Below are 25,817 nucleotides of genomic sequence, written 5' to 3'. Positions count from 1 at the left end.
CCGTGGTTGAAAGCGTACATAACGCACACTTCCACTTCCTGTATACATCGGTAGGGTGTGACGGGCGGAAGCGACACCCTGCAAGCGCTAACATTTTCCTTCGCCCAACGGAAAGGCTGATCTAGTCCAAGATGCCGGTGAGTAAACCGAAGAGTTTTAACAGAAACGGCTCTCGTAGGGGTTGAGTGAAGGCCATGCCGAAATGCCCACCGACAGCCATCCGGGTGCTTTCCAGAGGCTGGATTTCGAGACCTTCGCTAGAACAGCTAGCTAGCTTGCCAATGAACGATGATTTAAACAGCTAACAGATCGTTAAATTAGTTCAACAATTGTGATTACTTCGTGGTGCGGTGACCAACATAAACGGCACCTCGTCCTGTCTGAGTGACGGGAGAGCTGTAATTAGGTTGACGGGACATGTTTTGCATCTCTTTTCTTCTTCTTTGCTAGCCGTGTACCTAAAACAAGTGTATACTTCGTCCTCAGGCATACCACTCGAACTTGATGTGTGCCCCCAACCAGTTGGTGGGAAATATGGCGTTGCTTCCCCTCAAAACCCAGTTCAAGGGACCAGCTCCAAAGGAGGGTATGCATATATTTTGCCCCACAAGTCACTGACATCGGTCGTGCGTTGCATTGTCAGTATTTAATTCACAAAGTATGTGCAGCTACCTATTTAAACCCGGAAGAGTGTTTCTCCCCCTTTTAAAACGTCACTGGCTGATCGGTGTTACAGCCATATATGGTCTGACAGCCAGTGTTTATCCTCACTTTTGTTCTCCATCATGTTTGGTCAAAAAATAAACAAATTGTGTTAGTTTTTTGGGCGCAGGGGTCACGGTTTCCAATCGAGGCACTCTAAGGAGGAAAATGAACTGTTTTACTCTCAGTTGAAAGCTAAATATTTCACCCATCCTTGCTGAGGCATTTCCTTTGGCTCTTATAGCGGACTCAGATATCATCGATGAGGCCATCTACTACTTCAAAGCCAATGTGTTCTTTAAGAACTATGAAATTAAGGTGAGAATCCTATCTACACTTGTGTTCACCTCATGCATGCCAGCTGTCGTGCGTGCTCGATTTATGTTAGAATTAAATTGCTAAGTGTTTTGGGGAAGTGGAACACTGGGGCACCATATGTAAATATTGTTAGGTGCAATTTTAAGAATCGTGTTCATGTACAATGAACATTGTCAATTTTGCAAATCAATCAACAGACATAGCCCTACAGTGACCTTTAACTTCCTTTATTGATACACATGGGACCACCTTGGCACTTGTTGTCCACAACTATCTTGTAAGCAATATTACTAATGTCTTGAACTCCTGTTAGCTTTACAACCTTGTTTTTTAGCATTTGCAAATATTCAAGTCAATCATTATGTTCAAGTGATGTAATCAGATTACAGGCTAAATGGTTGGGTAAGGGAAAATATTTATATGTAATGAGAGTTTGGTCTGCGCTTCAGTGCTATTATTTTTCCTTTATGTATCCTGTATCTTAGACCTGCCTCTCCATATGTGTCTTGAGGCCACTGTATGCTTTGTTTGTCCACATGTCTCAGCTTGCTTCTCTCAGGAATACCCACAGCAGTACAGTCTTCTCAGTTTCATAGCGCTTAAAGCTATACCGCCTGTTACTTTTTAGTCTTGACAGGAAATATACTCTTTGTAAGACCTTGTTTGTAAATGTGTATTGATCAGACAAAATACAATATTTTTTCAGAATCTGTAGTATAGTTTAGTAAAGCAATAATGCGTACATGTTTATTTTTTCAGAATGAGGCTGACAGAACATTGATTTATGTTACACTGTACATATCTGAGTGCCTAAAGAAGCTACAAAAGGTAAGAGCTTATGGGTAAAATATAATTACATTTTACAGTGGCATTACTTTATTGAATAGTGGTGATTATCATACTATGGAATAGCAACTCCCATAGGATGTTTTTGGGCTTTCATTTCAATGATTGTTGTAATGTGAAGTATGCTTAGACCTACTATATTTGGAAAGTAAAATGGACTTAAAATAGGAAAACAAAAATCATTATTATCATATGGTGCCAAAGTTTATAATTCTACAAATTGACACCTGCAGCAGCGTTGACCAGCCACTTTGCTTACCTAGTCATGGTATATAAGCAGTGTTATCCATTTACTTAAAGGTAAAAGTAACAAGGGCTATCTTATTTGGGGATCTCACTCTGCATTGTTGTATATTTTTTCCTTCCAGTGCAGCTCTAGGGGCCAGGGTGAGAAAGAGATGTATACTTTGGGCATCACTAACTTTCCCATTCCTGGAGAGCCCGGTTTTCCTCTCAACGCTATGTATGCCAAACCTAGCAACAAGCAGGAGGAGGGTAAGCAATGAAAAAACATTGTAAACTATCGAACAAAAAGGCCATATTTAAGAATGTTCACAATAGACAAAAAGGAAAATTAAGCAGGGTATTGCAATTGTTGTAAACGCTAAACATTAGAACTGAAGTTTTAGCTTAATATTGATGTCACAATGATGGTGTAATTTGGGGGCTGATAATTGAAGGAAATGAGAGAGAGAGAAGGTTGTGTGTGATATGGGGGTAGTGAATCAGGAAGTGCGGCGGATTAGAAAGCAAGAAGTGAAGGCAGCTATGAAGAGGACGAAGAGCGGAAAGGTGGTTGGTCCAGATGACATACCTGTGGAGACAAGGAGGTGTTTAGGAGAGATGGCAGTGAGGTTTTTAACTAGATTGTTTAACACAGTCTTGGAAAGGGAGGGCATGCCTGAGGATTGGAGAAGAAGCATACTGGTATCAATTTTCAAGAATAAGGACGATGTGCAGAACTGTAACTACAGAGGTATGAAGTCAGTCAGCCAAAGCATGAAGATATGGGAAAGAGTAGTGGAAAGTAGGTTAAAAGGAGAGTTGAAAGTAAGCGAGCAGCAGTATAGTTTAATGGCGCAAAAGAGCACTACAGAATGCGATGTTTGCTTTGAGAATGATGAAGTATAGAGAAGGTCAGAAGGAATTACATTGGGTCTTTGTGGATTTAGAGAACACATATGACAGGGTGCCGAGACAGGAGGTGTGGTATTGTATGAGGAAGTGGGGAGTGGCAGAGAATGGTAAGAGTTGTGCAGGATATGTATGAGGGCAGTATGACAGTGGTGAAATGTGTGGTGTGAATCACAGATGGGTTCAACGTGGAGGTGGGATTCCATCAAGGATCGGCTCTGAGCCCTTTCCTTTTTGCAATGGTGTTGCACAGGTTGACAGACGAGATCAGGCAGGAGTCTCCATGGATTATGATGTTTGCGGAATTTGTGATCTGTAGTGAGAGTAGGGTGCAGGTTGAAGAGAGCCTGGAGAAGTGAAGATATGCACTGGAGAGAAGAGGAATTGAAGTCAGTAGGAGCAAGACGGAATACATATGCATGAACAAGAGGAAGGACAGTGGAATGGTGAGGATGCAAGGAGAGTAGAGGTGACAAAGGTGGATGAGTTAAAATACTTGGGGTCAACTGTTAAAAGTAACGGGGAGTGCGGAATAGAGGTGAAGAAGAGAGTGCAGGCAGGGTGGAGAAGAGTGTGAGAAGTGATTCGCAACAGAAGGGTACCAGCAGGAGTTAAAGGGAAGGTCTACAAGATGGTAGTGATACCAGCTATATTGTTGGTTTTGGAGACGGTGGCACTGACAAAAAAACATGAGGCGGCGCTGGAGGTGGCAGAGTTGAAAATGGTAAGATTTTTATTGGGACTGACAGATGAAGGACAGGATTAGGAATGCGTATATTAGAGGGACAGCTCAGGTTGGATGGTTTGGAGACAAAGCAAGATTGAGATGGTTTGGACATGTGTTGAGGAGAGATGCTGGGTATATTGGGAGAAGGATGCTGAATATGGAACTGCCAGGGAAGAGGAAAAGAAGAAGGTCAAAAAGGAGGTTTATGTATGTGGTGAGGGAGGATATGCAGGTGGCTGGCGTGACAGAGGAAGATGCAGAGGACAGGAAGAGATGGAAATGGATGATCCGCTGTGGCGAACCCTATTGGGAACAGCCAAAAGTAGTAGTAGTAGTAGTAGTAGTAGTAGATATAACTTTTGTATGAACTGTCTGACTAATCCAACGATATAATATTTGTTCATGATGGACGGTGAAGGTAATGGTGGTATCTGGCGATGGTGGTGGAAATCATAGTGTGATTACAACATTGGTTATGTTACTTCTCCAGAGACTATGAGGGCGTATCTCCAGCAGATCCGACAAGAGACTGGTTTGAGGCTATGTGATCGTGTGTTTGACCCTCAGACAGATAAACCCAGCAAGGTGAGTAAAAACCTTCCAAAGCTGTCTTTTTGCTGAACACATGGTTAAGGTATTTGGCAGTAATGGCAAAAAAAATCTTAATAAAGTTGACACGATGGTCCTTTGCTTAACTATCATTTATTAAGATAGAGATTTTACCACGCACAGTTTATTGGTGTATGTAAAAAAATTGCATTTTCGTCTGGTAAATTGTGTACTGACTTTACTAAATATTTGCTGATTAAAGAGTTAAACTAGGCCTAGATAAGCACCTGTACTCTTAAGAATTGATATGTGTGCTTTCTTTGAATGAAACTTATTAGAATCTGAATCAGGTCTGTCTTAAACACTAGAAGATAATTTACCAAATTTTAGGCCTGATTCACCCCTCTTGAGAATCAGGAGGGCAGTCCAGATTTGAGGCTGCTCTAACAGTTGCTTTTCCAGGTTATCCTTTTGCGCGGGATATTTACATAGTAGCCTCCCAATCTACTTGCAACCCAGTTGAAGCTACCCTGATATAAAACGTGTGATATTCACTACTCTTAAGCCCTTGGATGCTGTTTATCATTCTTCCCTTAGATTTATTACTGGTGATGTTTATAGCACTCATCATTGCATCCTGTATGATAAATTTGGGTGGTCTTCTCTGTCTGTGAGACATGTTAGGCATTTGTATGTTTATCTACAAGGCCCTTAATGGGAAGCTGCCATCTTTTATCACATCTGTTAGTTTGGTCCTCTGGACCAGTCATTCCCAGAGACTGGGTCACAACCCACAAGGTCGCCAAATAAAATTTGCAGAATTTCTTACCTAGTCTTATTTAAGATTTATTTATATCTCCAGTACACCTTTGAGCCACATGAGGGAGCTCGTTGGTATTCCTACCACACTCACGGTTCCGCTAGAAATAGACTGAACGCACTTCAGCCAATGTGCACATTGCACTCTCCTCTTGTACACCGAACTGCAATACTAAAGAGCAAGTAGGCCCACCTATCATATTAGCAAGCCGTAATTAAAATTAATATACACAATTGGATATTTGAAGTTGGCCTAAAAAGATAATACTCAGGATAAGTAAAAAGCACATAATGGGCCTAATGAGATTTGACGTGGAGTAGACCTGATGTGGTTAACGAATTGATTGTTGACTGTTCGAATTGATTGACATTGATAATAGCTGCAGGAGGGCTGCAGACTACCACGTGCTTCCTGCGATACGTGTGGAGTTGCCAGCCGCTTCTTTTCACCTGACAGTGAGGTGTTTCGCCAGGGGGATGTAGCGTGTGGGAGGATCACACTATTCCCACAAGTTCCCCCTCCCCCCCTAACAGGCGCCCTGACCGACTAGAGGAGGCACTAGTGTAGCGACCAAGACACATACCCACATTTGGCTTCCCACCCGCAGACACAGCCAATTGTGTCTGTACGTACGCCCAGCCAAGCCGGAGGTAACATGGCAATTCAAACCAGCGATCCCCGTGTTGGTAGGCAACAGAATAGACCGCCATGCCACCCGGATGCCCCTCTTATCTTGTATCGTTTATCATTTTGTATCGTTCCAAGTCATTTTTTACTGCTACTCGACATTGTAAACGAGGCCGTCATCAGTGATTTTTGAGTTTAAATAAAGGCAAACATTGATAGTAATGATTTTTTTCTAACTAATCTTAGTAAGTTCATTTTTGTCATGTTGATTTGTGATACATTCACAACAAAATTTCATTTATCTGTATTTGTTTTTTCTTTCAGTGGTGGGTTTGCTTTGTCAAGAAGCAGTTCATGAACAAAAGTCTGTCAGCTCCTGGACAGTGAACGACGGGGGGGGGGGGGGGGGGGGGCAGTTTCTATCCTACTCATGTGCAAGATGGGTTGACTTTTCTCTTTTTTTTTGGGTTATGTTGTTCGGCCAAGATTACTTTATACTGAATGAAAGTTGGGTGTTAACATTAAGCTGGTGCTTAATTCAATAAAGCAATTTTGGAGGAAGTGTGACAGTGTCAGTAAATATAAATCATTTCTCAAGTAAAACGAGTTGGCATTGTGCTTAACTTTTTATAGACTTTGGAACAACGGGTGTAAAATTTGTCAGGATGGGTAGAAAAATTGCACTTTCAGTCAATAATATGCACATGAAACTTTATTGCTTGTTTTCACATTGCTTGATTTAACAATATACAATCAAACTACCCCAATGGGCAACATTGCACAATTGCCACCAAGTTCCATTTCAGATATTTAAATACTCTGAATAGAACACATATTGCGGTTGGACACTGGACAGGTACTTCATTATGGCAACAAGCACTACATCTCACACAAGGAACTGAAATCTTTGTAAATGCGCAGTGCCGGACAATTCAAAACAGGAAAACGTATAAAGACAAAACTTGCTTTCTAAGAAAGTTTACAACATCTACATAGACAAAAATACTGTTGTAGAGCTGAGATCTTTATTACAAAAAATATTAGTGTCTCATGCTTTATAGCTTTTTGGTTTGATCAAAGTCATTTTGTCTGAACCCAGAACAGAAGAGAGCACTTCTGATGCAGACATCACTGAAGACGAGTTTCCTTCACTTGCAGGGAAACGTTTAAGGCAGCACTGTGTGACGTTTTCCCCAATGAAAAGGAATTTCTCTGCATAACGCTTTGGAAAAGCAGAAAACAAACAAATGTATTTTTGATCTCTCCAACTTTAATGACCCACAAATACTCCAGAACTCGGAAGTTGCATAAGTGATGACTAAGTCTAAAGTGAATGGCTCAGTGTGGCAGGCTGAAAATAAAAAGAAAGCCCTTAAAGACAAGAGACACACATCTTGGAAAAAAAATACAATCTAAAATAAATAAGTTCAGAGGTAAGACAACGGTTCAATATTGGGGAAAAAATTTTTTCCTCCAAATGTTCACCTGGCAAAAACTATTTACATATTGGCTTTCTCTTGACATCCTCCAGTAAAAATGACACTTCTTTGTCGACGCCTGTTCAACCTAGTGGTTCACACTTGAGATTTTTTAAAGAATGCTGTAAACTGTTGTAAAGTTGACTGACAGGCTGACAAGTCTCAATGACAATACTGAATTTATATTACATTTCTTGGCCACACAGGCTTTGTAATTAGCAGATGTAACATGTGCACCATATCCAAATACATCTTTCAGAGAAACCACGTCGAGCCTTTTCTAGAAAATCACTGACATATGTCGACCGATAGTGAAAGTAAGCAACGTTTTATGCATAGCTGTAAATCCTCTTGATATGTGAAAAACAAATGAAAATGCAAATCTCAATTTCATTTTGGGATTACAGAAATGCAACAATCATCAACATAAATTGCATATGATGGGATGAGGGAGCACAGAGTAACGCCAGTGAAAATGCAGAACAGGTCTGAACTGCTGTCAACTGCCTTATTTTAAGATATGCTGTTGGCCCTCAATCTGGTACGACATTGAGAGAGAAATGCGTAAACTTTATCTTGACATTGATTTGCATTTATTGACCACAGGCAAGACATTATTTTTTTTTGGGGGGGGGGGGGGGGCTTTTAAAAGTGAAGCAACTAGCGAACGATACAAAAGTGATGTCAAGTGGTCCTACTAGTCAACTACAAGCCCAAGTTCAATACCCAGTTGATCATCTCCAACCTGGAAAAAAATCAAAAGAAAACATAATTGCTATTTGGTTACTATCATAGCAGCAATATTTTGTTACATCACTGAGTGTCTTTATGCATGCTCAATAATCCAGGTAAGAGAATCAAAGAAAGTTGAATCAGTTCATCTGGATACGTTTACTGCGAGAGAAATGTTTCATCACTAAGTGACTTCTTCAGTCTCAACTGACTGTAGGTATGCCCACCCTTATAAACAATATAGTGGCATAACGACCAAAAACAACCACCAATTTCATATGCAAATTGCCATGACCATTAACTGGAGTTACAATGGCCATGTGTACTATTCACATCGGCTGCATATCAACGACGATCAACAATTTGCATATGAAACCAATCCTTTTCAGTCGTTATGCCACTGTATTGTTTATAAGGGTGGGGATACCTGCAGTCAGTTGTCAAAGAAGGTTGAATTGGTTCATCTGGATACAGCGTTTATTGACAGATACGTTTCATCACTCAACTAAGTGACATCTCCAGTCTAAACTGACTGCAGGAATGTTGCAATCACAGCACTGTAAGATGGTGACAGATGTACTCTTAGCCCCCCCCCCCCCTTGGTTCTGGGATGGTCGTTCCCACTTAACATAGATGGCCTCTGATTCCCCGTTCAAACCATCGTTCCTCCCTATCAAGGATGTATACATCCTCATCCCTGAGAGAGTGGCCACTGGCCTGTAGATGGGTGTAGACCAGCGTTTCTCAAACCTCTCCTGGCGGACCACTTGTCCTGCATGTTTTAGATCTCTCTCTGCTCCAACACAGCTGATTTAAATGATCCAGTTTTGTTATTAGGCAGCTTCGGGAGCTCATAACGAGTTGATCATTTGAATCGGCTGTGTTGGAGCAGGGAGAGATCTAAAACATGCAGGACAAGTGGTCCGCCAGGAGAGTTTGAGAAACGCTGGTGTAGACTGCGGTGGTCCCATGCCAGAAGCTGGGTCCCCACCCCAGGATCGGGTCCCCTGGCACAAACAGAACAATATAGTGTAAACGGTTAAGTGCCATGACCTTTGAAGCTCTAATTAATGGTCATACCCATATTTCCATATGAAACTGGTCGTTGGTTTCAGTCGTTGTGCAGCTGTATTGTATTGTTTATAAGGATGGGGATACCTGCAGTCAGTTTAGACTGAAGATGTCACTTAGTTGAGAGATGAAAGGTATCTGTCAATAAACGTTGTATCCAGATGAACTGATTCAACCGTCTTTGATTTTCTTACCTGGACAGATGAGACTGAAGCGGTCACGTAGATGAGTGATGAAACGTTTCTCTCTCAATAAACGTTGTGTCCAGATGAACTGATTCAACTTTCTTTGACATCACTGTAAGAAAGATAGTAAGGACCATAAAATGATTTTGTATGAGAATGGTCACTTTATTACCACAAATAATGCAACACTAATTTACAAAACAAAAAGTTGTCAGACATTGAAGGTTAATGTAAAGTTCTACGTTACTTGTAGCTGATTAATGGTTTCACTTGGCAGTTGCTAGGAAAGTTATCACCAAGATGAGGTGCTAGTATAACCTCAGTGAATTTAATGATAATGCAAGTTCAATCACATCCCTGCCCCACCAATTAAAGGTCAACAAAACAGCCCAGTTAAGATAGACTGCAGCCCTATTTGAGATTTAAAAAAAATACAAGAATCTGGGGAAAATGTTGGGATGGGCTACAGGTATCAAACCACATCCTGCAGTCTTGTTTTACCTTTGGGAATACCTCAGTCTACTTTGGACAACGTTCAAGTCAACAGCAATCAAGGAGGGAAGTGAGAGCGCTAATTCTATAAACTAACTATACTATATATAGAAAAAAAAATAAACAAACAAACAAAAACTTAAAAAAAAGGGATTAGAACTAATGAAAAATACATTATTATTTAACTTTGGTCAGTCTCGATAACTGTATCCGCTCTCTCTTTAAATACTTCTCTTGCTCAAATACTCCTCTCCTCAAAAGAAGAATTTTATCCTATTTTTTTATTCATAGTAGAAGGTGGAGGGCGTAGCTGGGAGGGTTGTGACTAGTATTGCATCACATAGCCAAGCCTATGACAATCCATGGTTGCAATAAAGCAGTTTTCACCACAGAAGAAGCACTTAGCTGAAATTCACTGCTTTGCATATAAACTTAGCACAAAAAGTAAGGAAATGTGTGTTTGGTAGATTATTTCTTTGTTGTAACAATGCTTCCTCGCAATAAATCTTATATCAGGCACCTGATTGTCAGCACCTGGGGTACCAGAAGCTCAAAACAAGAGTCAATAGTAACAGCAAAATAAGCTGTTTGGCATTGGCAGAGAAGATTTGGCAAATTTTTCATGGGCGCAACCCACATACTCTGCTCTGCTGCTCATCCCACAAATGCATGTTCCTTACAAATGTGGCCCCATTTAAAAGGGAAATAGACAGGCTTTCCGGTGGTATCAGATTTATTGCCAAGAAACACTTACAACAAAGAAATAATCTACCAAACACAAATTTCCTTACTTTTTGTGCTAAGTACAGGTTGCACTAAAATGTCAAGCTAAAGACCAGGGTCGACGTCTCTGACTTCAGTGTGTCCAAGTACATTGTTATTCAGTGAAAATAAGTTGGTTTAGTGTTGTGTAGACCTTTAAGGACATCTGCCATGCCAGGTTAGCAGAAAGGTGAGTCCTGACAAGTGGCTGTACTTACTCGGGGTTGATGATTGGAGTAAGGTCTTTATCAAAAGCTATCCTGACTCTTCCTTACACAGCGTGTTACTTTCCTCTTGAACGTCCCTGTTGGGTCCTCCCTATACTCTCTCTGCAGGGAACAAAAAAATACAGAGGCAGACTGGTAAAAAAAAACAGCAAAGCATAAAAAGATGTACATGTTTTAATTGATTATGTGCTTCATTAAAACAGCATTGAGCGACACTTTCGATGTGAATCAAATTACTCCGTGTAATGTGAAGGGATTGCTTGTACTGCAGGTGGCATTGATTATCAACACTGCATTCTACAATTTTCCTTATAAAGAGAGGCTTTGCCTTCACTTTCAGCTCATTGTTGGCGTCATCCGGCCCAAAGTTAACACCTTTCTTCCCCGATATAAAAGTACTTGACAACAACAACAACGACAACTTAGTTTTGTATAGTGCCTTTCAAGGAACCCAAGGATGCTTTACACTAGATGAGAACAAAAAAAAAATTAAAATTAAAACAAAGATCAAAAGACTACAGACCATAGGTCTTAGTAAACAGGCAGGTTTTCAGTAATTTTTTAAAATTGTCCAAAGAAGCGGCATTGCGGATCTCTGCTAGAATAGATTCCAAAGGGTGGGGGCTGCCACAAAAAGGCTCTATCCCCAAAAGTCCGCAGGCTGGTGTGGGGGATGGAAAGCAGTTGCCCACTGGGGACTGAGGTTCGCGCCCCGGTCTTGTCAGATCCGACTATGGCCGGACTCGACGAAGCAGCAATAATTGGTAATGCTGTCTTCGGGAGGGGGGCGGAGTCGGCTTGTGTTCCGTCACATGAATGCGTCTCTGTGTGGTTGGAAAAAGCAGTGGTTCGGCCTGGATTCGCCTTGTCATGAAACTGGCAAGGCGTCTCCTTTGAGACTACCGGCCAGAGAGATGCAGTTGGCAAACACATGCAGTACGAAGGTGGGTGTTTGAACTGAAATAGGGATTGATTGGCCGCTAAATTGGGAGAAAAAGGGAAAAATCAGAAATACATTTAGAAAAAAGAAATGGAAGGTTGGAGATCGGCTGGTAGTTAGCGAGGTCATCTGGGTCCAGGCCTGGCTTTTTGAGGATAGGGGTGACTGCAGCATTTTGAAGCTGGAGGGTACTGTGCCAGATTCCAAGTAGGAGTTGATAATGTCCACAATTATGGGGCACAGGGTAGGTAAACATGCCTTGACCAGGACAGTGGGCACAGGGTCCAGGGAAGAAATTGAAGCCTTGGCGATGGTGACCAACTTAGCAACTTGAGGAGCATCCACAGGGGAGAAAGAGAGGCAGCACTTAGGTAGGCATACAGCGGGGGAAGCAACATCCTGCAACTGAGGTACATATGGGGGGGGGGTCGAGGCAGGAACTTGGAGCAGAAGTCAGGGACACCTGAAGGGCAGGGGGCTTTTGAGACTTGATCATAACAGATTAATTGACAAATTGGAAAGGTATGGTATCAGAGGGGTGGTGTAACACCCCCCTAAAGTCTCCACTACCTTCATGTCTGAGCTATCTGCGCTACTCACCTCTGTCTGCTCTATATCTTCATCTACACTCCTGTTAGGGGATTTCAATATCTATGTGGACTCCAGTAACTGTAAATTTGCTGGTGAATTCCTGTCATTACTGGACTGCTTTAACTTCATACAGCATGTTCAAGGTCCTACCCATGCCAAAGCTCACACTCTGGATCTTGTGTGCTCTAGTGGTACAATTCCCCTCCATTTGAAGTGCCCGGACATTGTGGTATCCGACCTTCATGCCATCTACTTTGCTTTTCCTGTCCCCCTGCCCAGGCAGCACACAAAACGTACCATCATGTTTAGGAAGATCAAGACAGTGAGTGCGCCAGCCCTGACCAACATGATAGTGTCTAACCTCAGATCCACCCGACACTACGATTGATGGTCTGGTAGCCCACTACAATACAGCCTTATCCCTCAGCCTTGACTTTTTTGCCCCTCTCAAAACCCGGTCTGTCTCCTTCTTTCATCCTGCTCCCTGGTTCACCACCGAACTCCTCATCATGAAGGCCACTCGTCATTGACTGGAGAGGCTCTATAAAAGGACTGGCCTCACTGTCCACCTTGACGCCTTTAAAGATCATGTGAAGACCAATAAAGAAGCTCTCTCCCAGGCCAAAATTCATTACTACTCCACTATTATTGGCAACCAGCAAAATCACCCCAGGATGCTGTTCTCCACCATCAACTGACTACTTTGCCCAGACAGACTACCATGAGAAGTTATGACGTTACTTAGCGACATACATACTTATGAGCCCCTGAAATGAGATCCAGGCAGTGGTGACAAGAAAAAGGTGAGATTGTCTGAAGCTGTAAGAACAGGACAATGCCATTGACAGAATTTTGTACCACAGATTATTCCCAGGTGAAGCTACACCTAGTCTGTATGGGTTACCTAAGATACATAAACAGGATGTGCCATTGTGAGCTATTGTTTGTATGATTAACTCAGTGGCCTGTAACATCTCTAAGTTTCTTGCATCTATTCTTAACCCGTTATTGGGGCAGTAATGAACATCATATTCAGAACACTATGGAATTTGTGGATAAGGTGAGGGACATCATTATGGAGAGGGATGAAACAATGGTCTCTTATGATGTTAAGTCTTTCTTCACATGTTTTCCTGTTGATGAAGCAGTGGAGGTAGTCCATATGAAATTACAAAATGACTCCACGTTTAGCAATGGGACCATACTTAACACTGACCAAGTGTGTCTGCTCCTGACGATGTGTCTTCAGTCCATGTACTTCACATACAGGGGGCAGGACTCTAGGCAGAGGCATGGGTGTGCTATTGGTTCCCCAGTCTCAGCTGTAGTGGCCAACTTGTATATGGAAGAAGTGGAAAAGAGGGCTTTGATGTCCTATCAAGGGACACCACCTCACCATTGGTTCAGATTTGTGGACGACACCTGGGTTAAAATGAACTTTCAGGATGTACCACATTTCACCGACCACATCAACTCTGGACAACCACATCAAGTTCACAAGGGAGGATGTGAAAAATGACAGGTTAGCCTTGTTAGACTGTGAAATTGCAATTAGTGATGGGGGAGATTTGATTGTTGATGTTTACCATAAACCAACACATACTGACCAGTACTTAAGGTTTGACTCTCATTATCTACTACTGGAGCACAAACTAGGAGTCATCAGGATGCTGTACCACTGAGCTGACAACATCCCCACCGACACAGCAGCCAGGGAAGGGGAGAAAACCCACATTAAATAGGCCCTGGTTAAGTGCGGTTATTCTAACTGGGCATTTGTCAAAGCCAGGAAGACGCCCAAACAGTGCACCAGTCTCGAAGAGAAGAGAAGGACAATAGCTGCCTAAGCATAAACCAGTGGTGATTCCGCATGTGGCAGGAGTGTCAGAAAAGCTGAGATGGGTATTTTCCAAACACTGAGTGTAAGTTGCTTTCAAACCCCAAAACACGCTGTGCCAGAAGTTGGTCCACCCCAAGGATCGGGTCCCTTGGCACAAACAGAGCAATATAGTGCGTGCGGCTAAGCGCCAGGAGGAGTGCCGTGACTCATACATTGGGGAAACTAAACAGACACTGAGCCAAGAGAATGGCACAACACAGGAGAGCTAACATGTCAGGCCAGGACTCCGCAGTCTACACTCATCTACAGGCCAGTGGCCACTCTTTCAAGGATGGGGATGTGCACATCCTTGATAGGAAGGAATGCTGGTTTGAACAGGGAATCAAAGAGGCCATCTAAGTTAAGAGGGAACGACCATCCCAGAACTGGGGAGTCCTCTGTGAATAGTACACATGGCCATTGAAACTGTAGTTAATGGTCACACCCATATTTACACACGGAACTGGTCATTGGTTTCGGTCATTATGCATCTGTCCCCATCTTATGATGCTGTGATTGCAAACATTCCTGAACACTAGAATGACCAAAACGGTATTCAAAGTTTAATAACTATGTGAAAAAAGATACAGACCTGCCGCTCCGTGAATTCTCCTATAATTGCATATACTTGCATTTAAAATTAGTTTTAGAACAATTGCACAAAAGTTATAAGATCTACCTAAAACGACCATGACCACTTGTAATTTGCATGTGATCATGCACGTCATGTCACTATTTATGACATGTTTTGGTCACATCATTTCCTTCTTTGCTTTGCAGAGAAATAGTCTAACCTTGATTTTTGATTATTGCCAACATGTCTGGTTACAGATGCTGTTTAAGACGCACCATGACTACCACCAATGCATTGCAGTATTTACAAGCGTTGGACAGCGGCCATTTTAAATTGTTTGAAAAATAGTATCAAAAGTTGTTAAAATGTTAGTTCTGGTGTCAGTTAGTTTATTAAAGCTACAGTTGGTAACTTTTTTGTGTTTTATTTGGTAAAAATGTTATAATACCTTTTCAGCTATCAGTAATATAAGTGGTCTGAGAATAAATCGGGATCTCAGTGTTGTCCCCTGCCTCTGTATTCAGGAATCTGAAAATGCTACCGCTCCCATAAGCTTTGACCAATCAGGGCCTCTCTCTGGCCTCTGCGCCCTGATAGGTTGAGGGGCTATCCCTACTTCTTGTCAGTCATGTTGCTGTCTGAGTTTCCTGAGTGTTCACGAGAAATCCATAACAATGGCGAACAACGAAGCTCAGGCAGCGTTGGAATCAACTCCTAGTAAATTTCCAATTCCTCCATTGCCAACAACTGCATATTCAAGCAAAAAAAAAAAAGTAAAAATACCGAAGACACTGCAATAGTGTAATGCTAACAGCGAAGAGGATCTCGATACATCTCTGTGTAGCTAGTTGCTTTAGTCGTATCAAGTTTGAGGAAATTATACAAGAAATGGTCAAATTTTGTGCAACCTCAAAGTGACAATGACAATGACATAGCATGGTATGTCTGTGAGAAATATGTAAATACAGTTTTCTTACCTCGGATTCAGACATACTGGAGCTCCTTTCTGTTTTCTGTAGCGTTAGGTTGTTATTTCTCTGTTACCACCGCCGGTAAAAACGAACTCACATGAACGAGCCTGAGTTTTGTTTGGGGGAAGGGCTACCTGAGGAAGGGAGGGGCTGGAGAAGGAGCAGGAGGGGAGGGGGTGTTGGTGTTTGTGTTCAAAATCTCTCTCTCTTGTTCTTTTCTCCAAAGTTACCAACTGCAGCTTTAACAGACACAGTAACATATGTAATCCATAAATATCTCAATTGGGTATTTATCTTGACAGAATATAGTTTAAAAAGTTTTTGTTCTGGCCATTGTTTGGGACTGTTTCAATATTTATTTTCAGTTCTTTTTTTACATTTCTCGTTTTATAGGCCTTGTTACGTTTGTTAGATTAGCAATATGTGTTTTCTGTTTGTTTTTCAGGTAATATTTTCACTATTTTAATTTTGCTATTCAAGTTTGACCATGTCTCTGAAGTTTAAATTGTTTAAAAATAGTATTATAGATGTTAAAATGTTAATTTTGGTGTCAGTCGTTTCCTAACAGACATACTAATATATGCAATGCATTAATATCTCAACTGAGTATTTATCTTGACAGAATATAGTTTAAAAACCGATGGTCATTTTGACCGCCCATGGTCGTTTTCGCTAAGAGTGAAATCCCAGTCGTTCTAGTGCTAATCCTCTGTGAATAGTACACATGGCCAACGAAACTCTAGTTAATGGTCACACCCATATTTGCATATGAATCTGGTCGTTGGTTTCGGTCGTTATGCAACTGTCTCATTTATAAGGGGTGGGGATACCTGAAGTCAGTTAAGACTGATGATGTCACTTAGTTGAGTGATTAAATGTAGTTGTCAATAAACATATCAAGATCAACTGATTCAACCTTCTTTGATTTTCCTACCTGAATTATAGAGCATGCATCAAGATGTATTGGGATGATGATATGTGTGCATTGACGGTTATGCTGACCCCCACCGCAGCCCAGGTCCACTGGGAGTGTAACTCAACACCACATGTGCCTCTAGCCAAAACATTTGACATCCAGTGGAAGGATTTAGGGCCGTGAGTCACTTGGTGTTCACAAGACTGCATGTTGGAGTCTAGGGGAGAAGGAGAATAATACTCACCCCGAATGCAAGCATATAGATCCCCATTTCAGAGCATTCTTATGAGAAAACAAACTGTGCATTTAGCACAGAGCAGTAAATTCAACTTGAGGGGGTGGGGAAATTTCCTTCAGTTAACCATTGGCTCACCAGAGATGCAAGGAGTGCCACAAATTTTATGGGCTACAGACAGTTACGATGTGGCGTTAGTTTAAGGGGCTGAACCCCTTCACGTGACACCCAAAGGCACATACTATCCGTGTCAGGCACAATATCCACTCAAACCAGAGGCAATAATAGGTATAACACCAGTGTTTAACAGTTTGCTGGCAGCAGGAGTCATTATCCCATATGCTCATTCATCAGTGAGGACACCTTTCTTTTCAGTTAAACGATAAAGCTGGAGAATCGGCCAGCAGAGTGGCAATTTGTGTAAGATTTACAAGCAGTAAATGCAGCAGTACATGCAAGGGCACCTATTGTATTGTGCCTAATCCACATATAATACTTTCACAGGTACCACCGACTAGCATCTGGTTCTCTGTAATCAATTTAGCTAACACATTCTTCAGTGTTCCAGTACATCCAGACTCTCAGTCCTAGTTTGCTTTCACGTTTCAGTGCAAAACATATATGTGGTTATGTTGAGTCCCCAGCAAAATACACTCAGGTTTTGCATGCAAGTCTGGAGAATTTGAATCTTCCAGCAGGGAACGTGCTGACACGGTATGTTAACAATTTGATGATCTGTTCATCAAAACAAAACAAAAAAAACAAGCTTGTGGAACTGATACCATTGCATTGCTAAAACATCTAGCTGAACAGGACCACAAAGACAGTCTGAGTAAATTGCAATTTGTTCAGGAAAAAGTCACCTGTCTAGGGCATGAGATCTCTAAAAATGGTAAATCATTGAGCTCATAACAAGTGGAAGCCATCGTCAAAATTCCAAAACCTTGCACTAAGAGAATTAATGTCATTTTTAGGGATGACAGGCTACTGCAGACAGTGGCTCTGTGATTATGCACCCCTGGAGACTCCACTATTAACTACTACGCATGGCCATGGACTAAAACCAACTGACAATGTGACATGGACAGAAGCTACCGATGCAGCTTTTACTCGACTGAAACGGCCTTTGAATACCATGCCCATGTTGGGACTGCCCGACCCTGACAGACCATTCACACAGACTGTGGACGAAAAGGCAGGCTTTATGACAGCTGTTCTGTTACAAGAACATGGGGGAAAGCAGCGACCAGTGGCATATTTTTCCTCAAAATTAAGCAGTGTAGCATTGGGCCTGCCTCTCTGTCTGAGAGCAATAGCAGCAGCTGAGAAAGCCATAGTTGCATCGCGGGATATAGTCAGATATCAGAAAATTACACTATTATTACCTCATTCAGTGGCCTCTACTCTGCTAAAGCAGAAAATGGCTCAGTTGTCTCCAGCGTTCTGGTGGCGATACAACAACATTCTCTTATCTCTGCCCAATGTCGAGGTCAAACATTGTACAGCTCTAAATCCTGCCACCCTGCTCCCTACTGCTGAAGATGGGGAACCTCATGATTGTTTGGCCATGATAGTGCAAGTGTGTAGGAAACACCTCTCATTAACTCTGACTATATATGTTATGAGATACATTTTAAGCATTCACATAGGTTTTCCCAAATGTTGGCACTGTTTTGTTTTTGGGTTTTTTTTCGCAATGTATCTGCTCAGATTAGCGTAGATAACTTCTTGAGTCTTTTACTCATTTCTGGTCAAGAGTGGGGTGAGATGTTTGGCTCGAGAAGACACAGGATAATTATGAATTCTGTCTGACTGCTGAGTTTATATGGAGTGTATTGATGTAAACCTGATGCATTTCAGTTGGCTTACAACTGACAGACAGGCTTCACAGTTATTCTGTGTGAGGTAAGATGTTCCCCAGGCAGTATTCCCATTGTTACGTTTTCATTTGATGTTTTATCTACACAAATTGTTATTGATTAAAAGTAATCAAAAAGGGGGGGGGGTTGTGAGAGCAATTCACATTTGATGTTTGCTTACTTTTAATCTTTCACCATGTATGACCTATAATATGTTTTAACTTTATTTTACATTGCTTAGATAGATGCTTAAAGTCCATGTGTAACAGAACAAAGGTAGTCTTATTAAGTGTCTTCTCCAGGTGCACAAATAAAGGCCTATTGTTAACTGTTGGTTGATAGTAGAGGAATAAATGGGAGACTCACTGAGTGTATCAAGTCTGTACACACTAATTGGAGAAATGGCCTTCGTGGGATGAGAGCTGGAAGACATCTGATAAGGAGGGGAAGAATAAATAACGGCCCTATAAGAGAGTCTGTACTGTATTAATCGGCATGTATTCAAATATCTAGGCTTGTGTGTCATTTTCATGAACATATTATTGTATGCTATATTATATTAAAGTGTGATGATACTGTAAGATATTTTTGTCTCACTCATTTAATGTGGAATTAAATAATTGCCACGACACTACACTGTACCCAGATTCTGAGAGAATGATATACCAAAGGATTACACTTGTAGGTATACAATTCTAATGGAACAGCTGAACCAAGCAAAGCCGGTAGTGAGGTTTTACTACAGTATGACAATTAAATATTAAGCTATGGTGGTGTCTCCATGGATGGTGCACTCAGCCAATAAAACATAATTTGTATTTTCACTGCCCAATAATAGAAATGAACATTTGTTAAGCCTAGCCCTCCTGATTGTTTTGTTCTTTGCATAAAATCTTTACGAATCCTTGGGACTTTACTATTCCAAATAAATGCATAAATATATTTGTCCAGTGTGTTAAAATATTTTTTGGTATACAAGTTGGGATACATTGAAATAAATATAATAATTTAGGTAAAGTGTTCATTTTGATGACATTAATGCATCCAATTAGTGATAATGGGAGATTATCCCATCTCGGAAAATCTGCCTTGGTGCGTTCAAGAAGGGGGTAAAAATTTTCCTCAAATAAATGTTTATATAAATGTGTAACCTTGATGCCCAAATAGGTCAGGTGATCCATCTTTACCTTAAATTGAAAAGCTTTCAATGAAATCTCTCTGGCTTTACAGTTGATAGCGAGTAGTTCGCTCTTGTACATATTTAATTTATAACCTGACATATTACCAAAGTTTTGAAAAATGGTAAGTGCATAGGGAAGAGAGCTTATAGGGTCAGAAATGTAGAGTGAAAGATTGGTATACAGCGACAATTTATGTTCTTGGCTTGCCCGTTGGATTCCCCTGACCTTATCTTCAGTTTGTAGCTTGATTGCTAATGGCTCGATCGTAAACAGAAGAGGAGAGAGGGGACATCCTTTCCTGTTTCCATGATGGAGTGGAAAATAGGGGGAGTGGGAATTATTTGTTCTAATAAGAGCTATATGGGTGAACTGTATAGGAGTTTTATCCACAAAATACATTTCTGACCAAAACCAAATTTGTCAAGGGTGTAACACAAATAATCCCACTTCACCCGGCTGAAAGCTTTTTCAGCATCAAGCAATAAAGCAATCTCAGGCAGTGGAGATGATGGAGTACATAGTATAATATTAAGAAGCCTGCATAAATTAAAGAAGCAATGTCTACCCTTCATGAATCCCGTTTGACCTGAAGAAATCATGGAGAGCAAACATTGTTTTAGTCTAAGGGCAAGAGTTTTAGATAATATTTTGAAATCTACATTTAAAACGGATATTTGGTGGTACCAGGAACACTCTAATGGGTCTTTATTTTGTTTCAGTAGAAGTGAGATTGTTGCTTGTTCAAGTGTAGGAGGAAGCCATTTTGAATTAAATGACTCAGTGTATGTTTCTTGTAAAGGTGGAGATAAGTTTTCACTACATACTTTGAAAAACTCAACTGGAAAGCCATCCGGGCCTGGAGATTTTCCACTCTGCATTGATTTAATGGCCATTTTAATATCTTCTAAGGCAGTGTTTCTCAACCCTGTCCTTAAGGAACCCCTATCCTGCATATTTTCTTTGCAACCCTGAATAGGTACCTGTTTGTAGTTATTCAACCAATCAGCAATGAATTTTGTCAGATGTTGCACACCTTGCATAATTAAGTGCTGCGAGATTATTGGTCGAGAAAGTACAAGCAGGTTTACCTATGCAGGGTTACAATGAAAATCTGCAGGATAGGGGTTCCTTGAGGACTGGGTTGAGAAACACTGTTCTAAGGTAATTTGGTCTTCTAGTTTACTTTTAAAATGTGGGTCTAAAGTTGGAAGTGGTAATCTATCGAAAAAACTGTCAAATAATTCAGATGTTTAATGAGTCACATTTATAAAGATCAGAATAAAAACATTGAAAACTAATTTATCTTGTTAGGATCCATGGTATTATTTCCTCATTGGATTTTGATTTCAGGAATTATAAGGGTAGATTCTGATTTACATAGCTGATGGGATAAAATCTTGGATGCTTTTTCTCCATGTTCATAACATTATTGTCTAGACCAGCAATGGCTAACCATGTGCCATGGAGAGCCATGTGTATGAGGGTTTTCATTCCAACCCGACTCCACACCAGGTGACTTCACTGATTAGCAACCCTTCAACGAAAGAGGAAGATTGTATCAGTGAAGTCACTTGGTGTGGAGTCCGGCTAGAATGAAAACCTGCATACACATGGGTCTCAATGGGGGCTGTTCTCATGAACGGTTCGTATGATATCGTACAAAAAGTAGTGCATAGGAATTCGTATGTATTCCATGTAATTCTGGGTCACACGTACCCCTAACCCTACCCCCCCCCTCCGCAGAACAGTGCCCCCCCACCCTAACCCTATCCCCTCACAGAACAGCTCCCTGCCCCCCCAGGCTCGCCCCCCCACAGAACAGCCCCCCCCCGCGGGGAGAGGCCGGGCGCTCCCCGCAGAGGATTGTGCATGCGCTCTGAATCGCAGAATTTCGTAGGATATCTGCGAAAATTTGGACATCACTTTTCATGAGAATACATTGCTCCTTGGCACATGGTTAGCCATCCCTGGTCTAGACTTAAACAGCATCTGTTCAGATTTTTTAGCTGAGAGTAGATCGAATTCTGTTTTTAAATTTAGCCTTTGCTTGTAGAGATCTGGAGAAAGAGCGGCTGAGTGTTGTTGATCCAACTTCATTATGAGATCTGTTAATTCACTCAAACGTTTTATATTTATCAGTGAACGAACAGTATGTATGGCCCCGTTGGAATGCCTTTAAACTTTCCCAAATAGTACTATAAGTTAAATTAGTAGTTATATTTGTTTTCAGAAAAATATCCATCTGTTTTGAAATGTACTGGATAAAGCCTTCATCAGATAGTAACAGAGGTTTAAGCCGACATTAGTAAACCGAATGTTGATTTGGGAAGCTGAGCTCTAAAACAGAGGACTATGATTGGATAATACTATTATATGTGCACACTTTAACAATGGTTAGCACCTTTTTATCAGTGAAGAAATAATCAATACGTGAGTGTTTGATGCATCAGAGAGAAAATGAGTATTGTCTGGTTGACGGAAAAAGAAATTGCCAAGCATCAACAGCCCTATATGTCTTCAGATATGAATGTAAAACCGAAGAGGACTTTGAGGGGGGTAAGGGTGTTATTGAGGAACAGTCTAATGCTGGATCCATAATAGCATTTATATCTCCCCTATAAAGAGTGAAGAACATTTCTGAAAAAATTACTATCATCCCAATTGGGGGCATGCAATTTTGCTAAAATTAAAGGGGTATTAAATAATGAGCCAATCACAACTACATAACGACCATTTGGGTCAGCTGTTACAATCAGAAACAATAAATGGAGTAGCTTTATGGATAAGAATTGCAGTACCCCTAGCTTTACTATTGCATTTAGAGTGGAACATTTGCCTGACCCATTTTTTTCCTAATTTTAGGGTGGTCTATATTTTTAGGTGTGTTTCTTGAAGAAAGGCGATGTTTACTTTGAGGTGTAAAAGATGGGAGAATACTTTATTACGTTTGATAGGGTGGTTAAGCCCCCTAACATTCCAGCTGATAAAGTTAATATGGCAACCATTAGTTTCTGAAGTTGAAGGTATAGGTATCACCATCTAAATTCACAGAAAGGGGAAATATTAAGAATCATATTTATACATTTTGTGATATATTTGGATTAACTGTGCAAGTATAGTCAACCTTAATACAGCTAAACAAGTCAAAATAAATAAAGATAAAAATATAAAGACAAAAAGCAAAAAAAAATCAATCCCACCCTCCCCATTATCCTCAGGTCATCCTCTAAAGAACACACACAAGATTCCCAAAGCTTCCGAGCTTTTCCTGAGATCATAGAACACACTCTTAATCTCAACCCTCGTCCCTTTAACAAGTAGGTTTTCTGAGCTATAAACCATATATTTAATTAAAGATTCAATTCAGATAGTCAACGAGAGGAAAAACAAACAAACAAACAAACAAAAAAAACCTGGGAAATTTACTTAATAATGGCCATCATAACATACAAGAGAGCGCCCGTCTAAATCACAGCAACAACCCACGCTGGTGGAGTCAATCATAATTCAAAACAGTTGGGCAACAGTAACTTAAACATAGCCCACTGGCGACACAAGACAAGTGCACCCCACTGGGACCTGCCCCTTAACCCCATTGTCTCAGTTTGTTATCCAAGGAAATACACCACTTGTCATGTAGAGGCTATGTTAGCCGAAAGGCTACAGAGCTTAACTAGTTCCATAAGCACGTAATCAAGAACACAAAAGAACTGCCTATCAGAACATGAACGAAATCAAAGGCACATCAGTTATCACCATTAAAGCCCCCCCCCCTACAGTTAAATCCAGTCGAATGGATATTTTTTTCATTGATCAAACCACCTAACAGAGTCAGCCTATGTTGACAATGACAGATAGAACGAAACTGAACAAACTCACCAAATAGTTGGTTAGGCCTGAACAGAGTCAAACAAGAGTATGTTGGGGGGGGGGGGTAACATTAGTCAAGTTCAATGTAGTACAGACAGTTGTTGTTGATGTTGTTGGAAGAAATTATTTTCTCGGTCGATAATATTTTCAACATCCTGTGATTTGTGTTTGGAATATCTTAACAGCTTTAATTCCTTTTTTTTTGTCATGTTCTCTAATCCTTGCTGTTAGCTGATCATCAATGTCTCCAGCTGGAGGTGAAAGACTACTGTCTGGTCTTGTCATGGTTGTGTATAATGTTTTACTTTGCACATTTTATTAATTGGTGTGTTGAACCTTGTGTTGTTCAGTACTCACTGAGATTTTTCAATTTTTTTTTTCCAAAAAGAAAAATATACTAAAAGACTGACTGCAACTTGGCACATAAACTATACTAATTATGTATCTTGGTCATTTGGCATTAGAGCCAGTTCCATCTTAATATCCCAAAATAAGGTTGTTGTGTTACTCACAGCTGCTTCCACGTTGGCAGGAGAGTCTGCATTAGGGTCTGCTAACATAGAAATAACACTAATTAAGATGGTCTCCACTGTATGGATAGGTAGCCAGCGCTCCTCAGGTCTCTCATAGCCGTACTTGTCCTCTCCAGGTGCATGCAGGATGGAGATGCACACCTCACCGGTGACTGCCACTGGAAAACAAATGTTTCAGAGTGACAAAGTCACTTAAATGAATGATTACCCAATAAATTTTGTGTCCAGATGAATTGATTCGACTTTCCGGGAGAAGCGAATATTATACAGAGCGCACTGAATAGCTCATCTGCGTGTGTGAGTGTCTGTAGTAGAACCCAATTTCCCCTCGGGATGAATAAAGTATTCTGATTCTGATCTAAAGCAGCAAAGTTGCCTCTCACTAGTGACTCATGATTAATTCAATGGGAAGTAGAGCTTACCATTGGGATGCCACATGTCTGTGATAAACCTCATCTTGGGAGGATTCAAAGGGTAGTCACGAGGAAAGGTCAACATGGCTTTGAAGAGACCACCCTCACTACAAATGGGAAACAGGACATCTTTAATTAAGAGCACAGCCTTTTGTATGCAGTCGGGGTAAAATAATTTTCCAGTCATCTAACTTACAACATTGTATCTTGAGGACCCATGATAACCACTTCCCAATGGTAGATGTCATCATCATCTATCGGACCTGCAGAAAAGCCCTGCACGGGGTGTTTGTTGAGCTCTACAACAGAGACACTGTTCACTCGCTGAATTCTGTGTTCAGCTTTTAACATTAAATCATTCATAAGAGGAAGTAAAATCCATGAATTATCTTAAATTTATTTATAGGCAGGAATGCGACTCAATGAAACTAAAATTAGGAGTGACTATAATGTCGGTAGAAAACAGGTGCCAAGTTGTTTGATGGAGGCCTCAGGACAACCACATGCCCATGTTAAGCTCTCAAGCTAAATATCCTTGAAAAGTACACATCTTAACAAGCACACAATTATCCTAACCACGTACCCGAACATCCTTAACAAGCACATGGCATTTGTCAGACATGGAACTTTGCAATGCCAACAAAAGTAGCTAAAAGCACCTCCGAGACAAGGAGTAACACAACAGGGCTCAACGTAACCTAGCTTAACAACCAAAATTCAACAAAAAGGCCGCCTTGTTTGTTCTAATGAAAATATGGGAAAGGACATATTTGGTCAGCCGACGAGCCAGCTATCGTTAAGACTATCGATTGCTGTAACTAATGCGATACCCAGCTAGCTTACCTTTTAGTTGTTTGCGGAGTAACAACGCGGCCTGCTCGGTCATTTTTATGCTTAGTTCCGTGTAAATTTCGGTCGGTAAATTTACACGACGGCTACAAGGCAGAGACAGTAAGCAAATGTGATAACAGCAATACCAACCACGCTTCTCTGCTTGCGCCCCACCAAACGCCAGGAAACATCTGAGGCGCAAGCTCAAACAAACAATCGCACATGCGCAATTTCTACACGCTACACTTCTTTGCTTGTTTTACGGCGGTTGGCGTCCACCTTATTGGCGCATTACTGCCATCTTCTGCTCCGGTGTGTGTAACACACACGCACGCACCCCCACACGCGCGCACC

General features: G+C 41.1%; 2 protein-coding genes across 4 annotated transcripts; one reads left to right on the top strand and one right to left on the bottom strand.

The window, feature by feature from the left end:
• Nucleotides 1-16: 16 nt before the first annotated feature.
• On the top strand, nucleotides 17-7,902 carry LOC130121550 (actin-related protein 2/3 complex subunit 3-B). The gene is made up of 7 exons (XM_056290392.1): nucleotides 17-137; nucleotides 487-586; nucleotides 947-1,020; nucleotides 1,780-1,848; nucleotides 2,235-2,361; nucleotides 4,218-4,312; nucleotides 6,048-7,902. Exons 1-7 carry the CDS (start codon nucleotides 132-134, stop codon nucleotides 6,108-6,110), a joined length of 534 nt encoding a protein of 177 aa, XP_056146367.1. The 5' UTR covers nucleotides 17-131; the 3' UTR covers nucleotides 6,111-7,902.
• LOC130121549 (ubiquitin-conjugating enzyme E2 G1-like) lies at nucleotides 7,808-25,639 on the bottom strand. Of its 3 annotated transcripts, XR_008811086.1 has the most exons (7): nucleotides 25,476-25,639; nucleotides 24,829-24,931; nucleotides 24,642-24,739; nucleotides 24,199-24,377; nucleotides 10,662-10,772; nucleotides 9,199-9,301; nucleotides 7,893-7,946 (listed from the first exon to the last, which is right to left on the bottom strand). XR_008811086.1 is itself a non-coding variant. In XM_056290390.1 (6 exons), the coding sequence occupies exons 1-5, from the start codon at nucleotides 25,516-25,518 to the stop codon at nucleotides 10,692-10,694; spliced, it is 504 nt and encodes a 167-aa protein (XP_056146365.1). In that variant the 5' UTR covers nucleotides 25,519-25,639; the 3' UTR covers nucleotides 7,808-7,946; nucleotides 10,662-10,691. The 3 variants fall into 3 exon arrangements, 2 of the variants coding, with proteins under 2 accessions (XP_056146365.1, XP_056146366.1); XM_056290390.1 differs by lacking the exon at nucleotides 9,199-9,301 and having other exon boundaries at nucleotides 7,808-7,946; XM_056290391.1 differs by lacking the exons at nucleotides 7,893-7,946; nucleotides 9,199-9,301; nucleotides 10,662-10,772 and adding exons at nucleotides 16,641-16,758; nucleotides 18,162-18,219.
• Nucleotides 25,640-25,817: the final 178 nt, after the last annotated feature.

This window comes from Lampris incognitus, chromosome 12 (genome assembly GCF_029633865.1).
Source record: "Lampris incognitus isolate fLamInc1 chromosome 12, fLamInc1.hap2, whole genome shotgun sequence".
Classification (NCBI taxonomy): Eukaryota; Metazoa; Chordata; class Actinopteri; order Lampriformes; family Lampridae; genus Lampris; species Lampris incognitus.
This window is presented reverse-complemented; position numbering and strand designations above follow the sequence as displayed.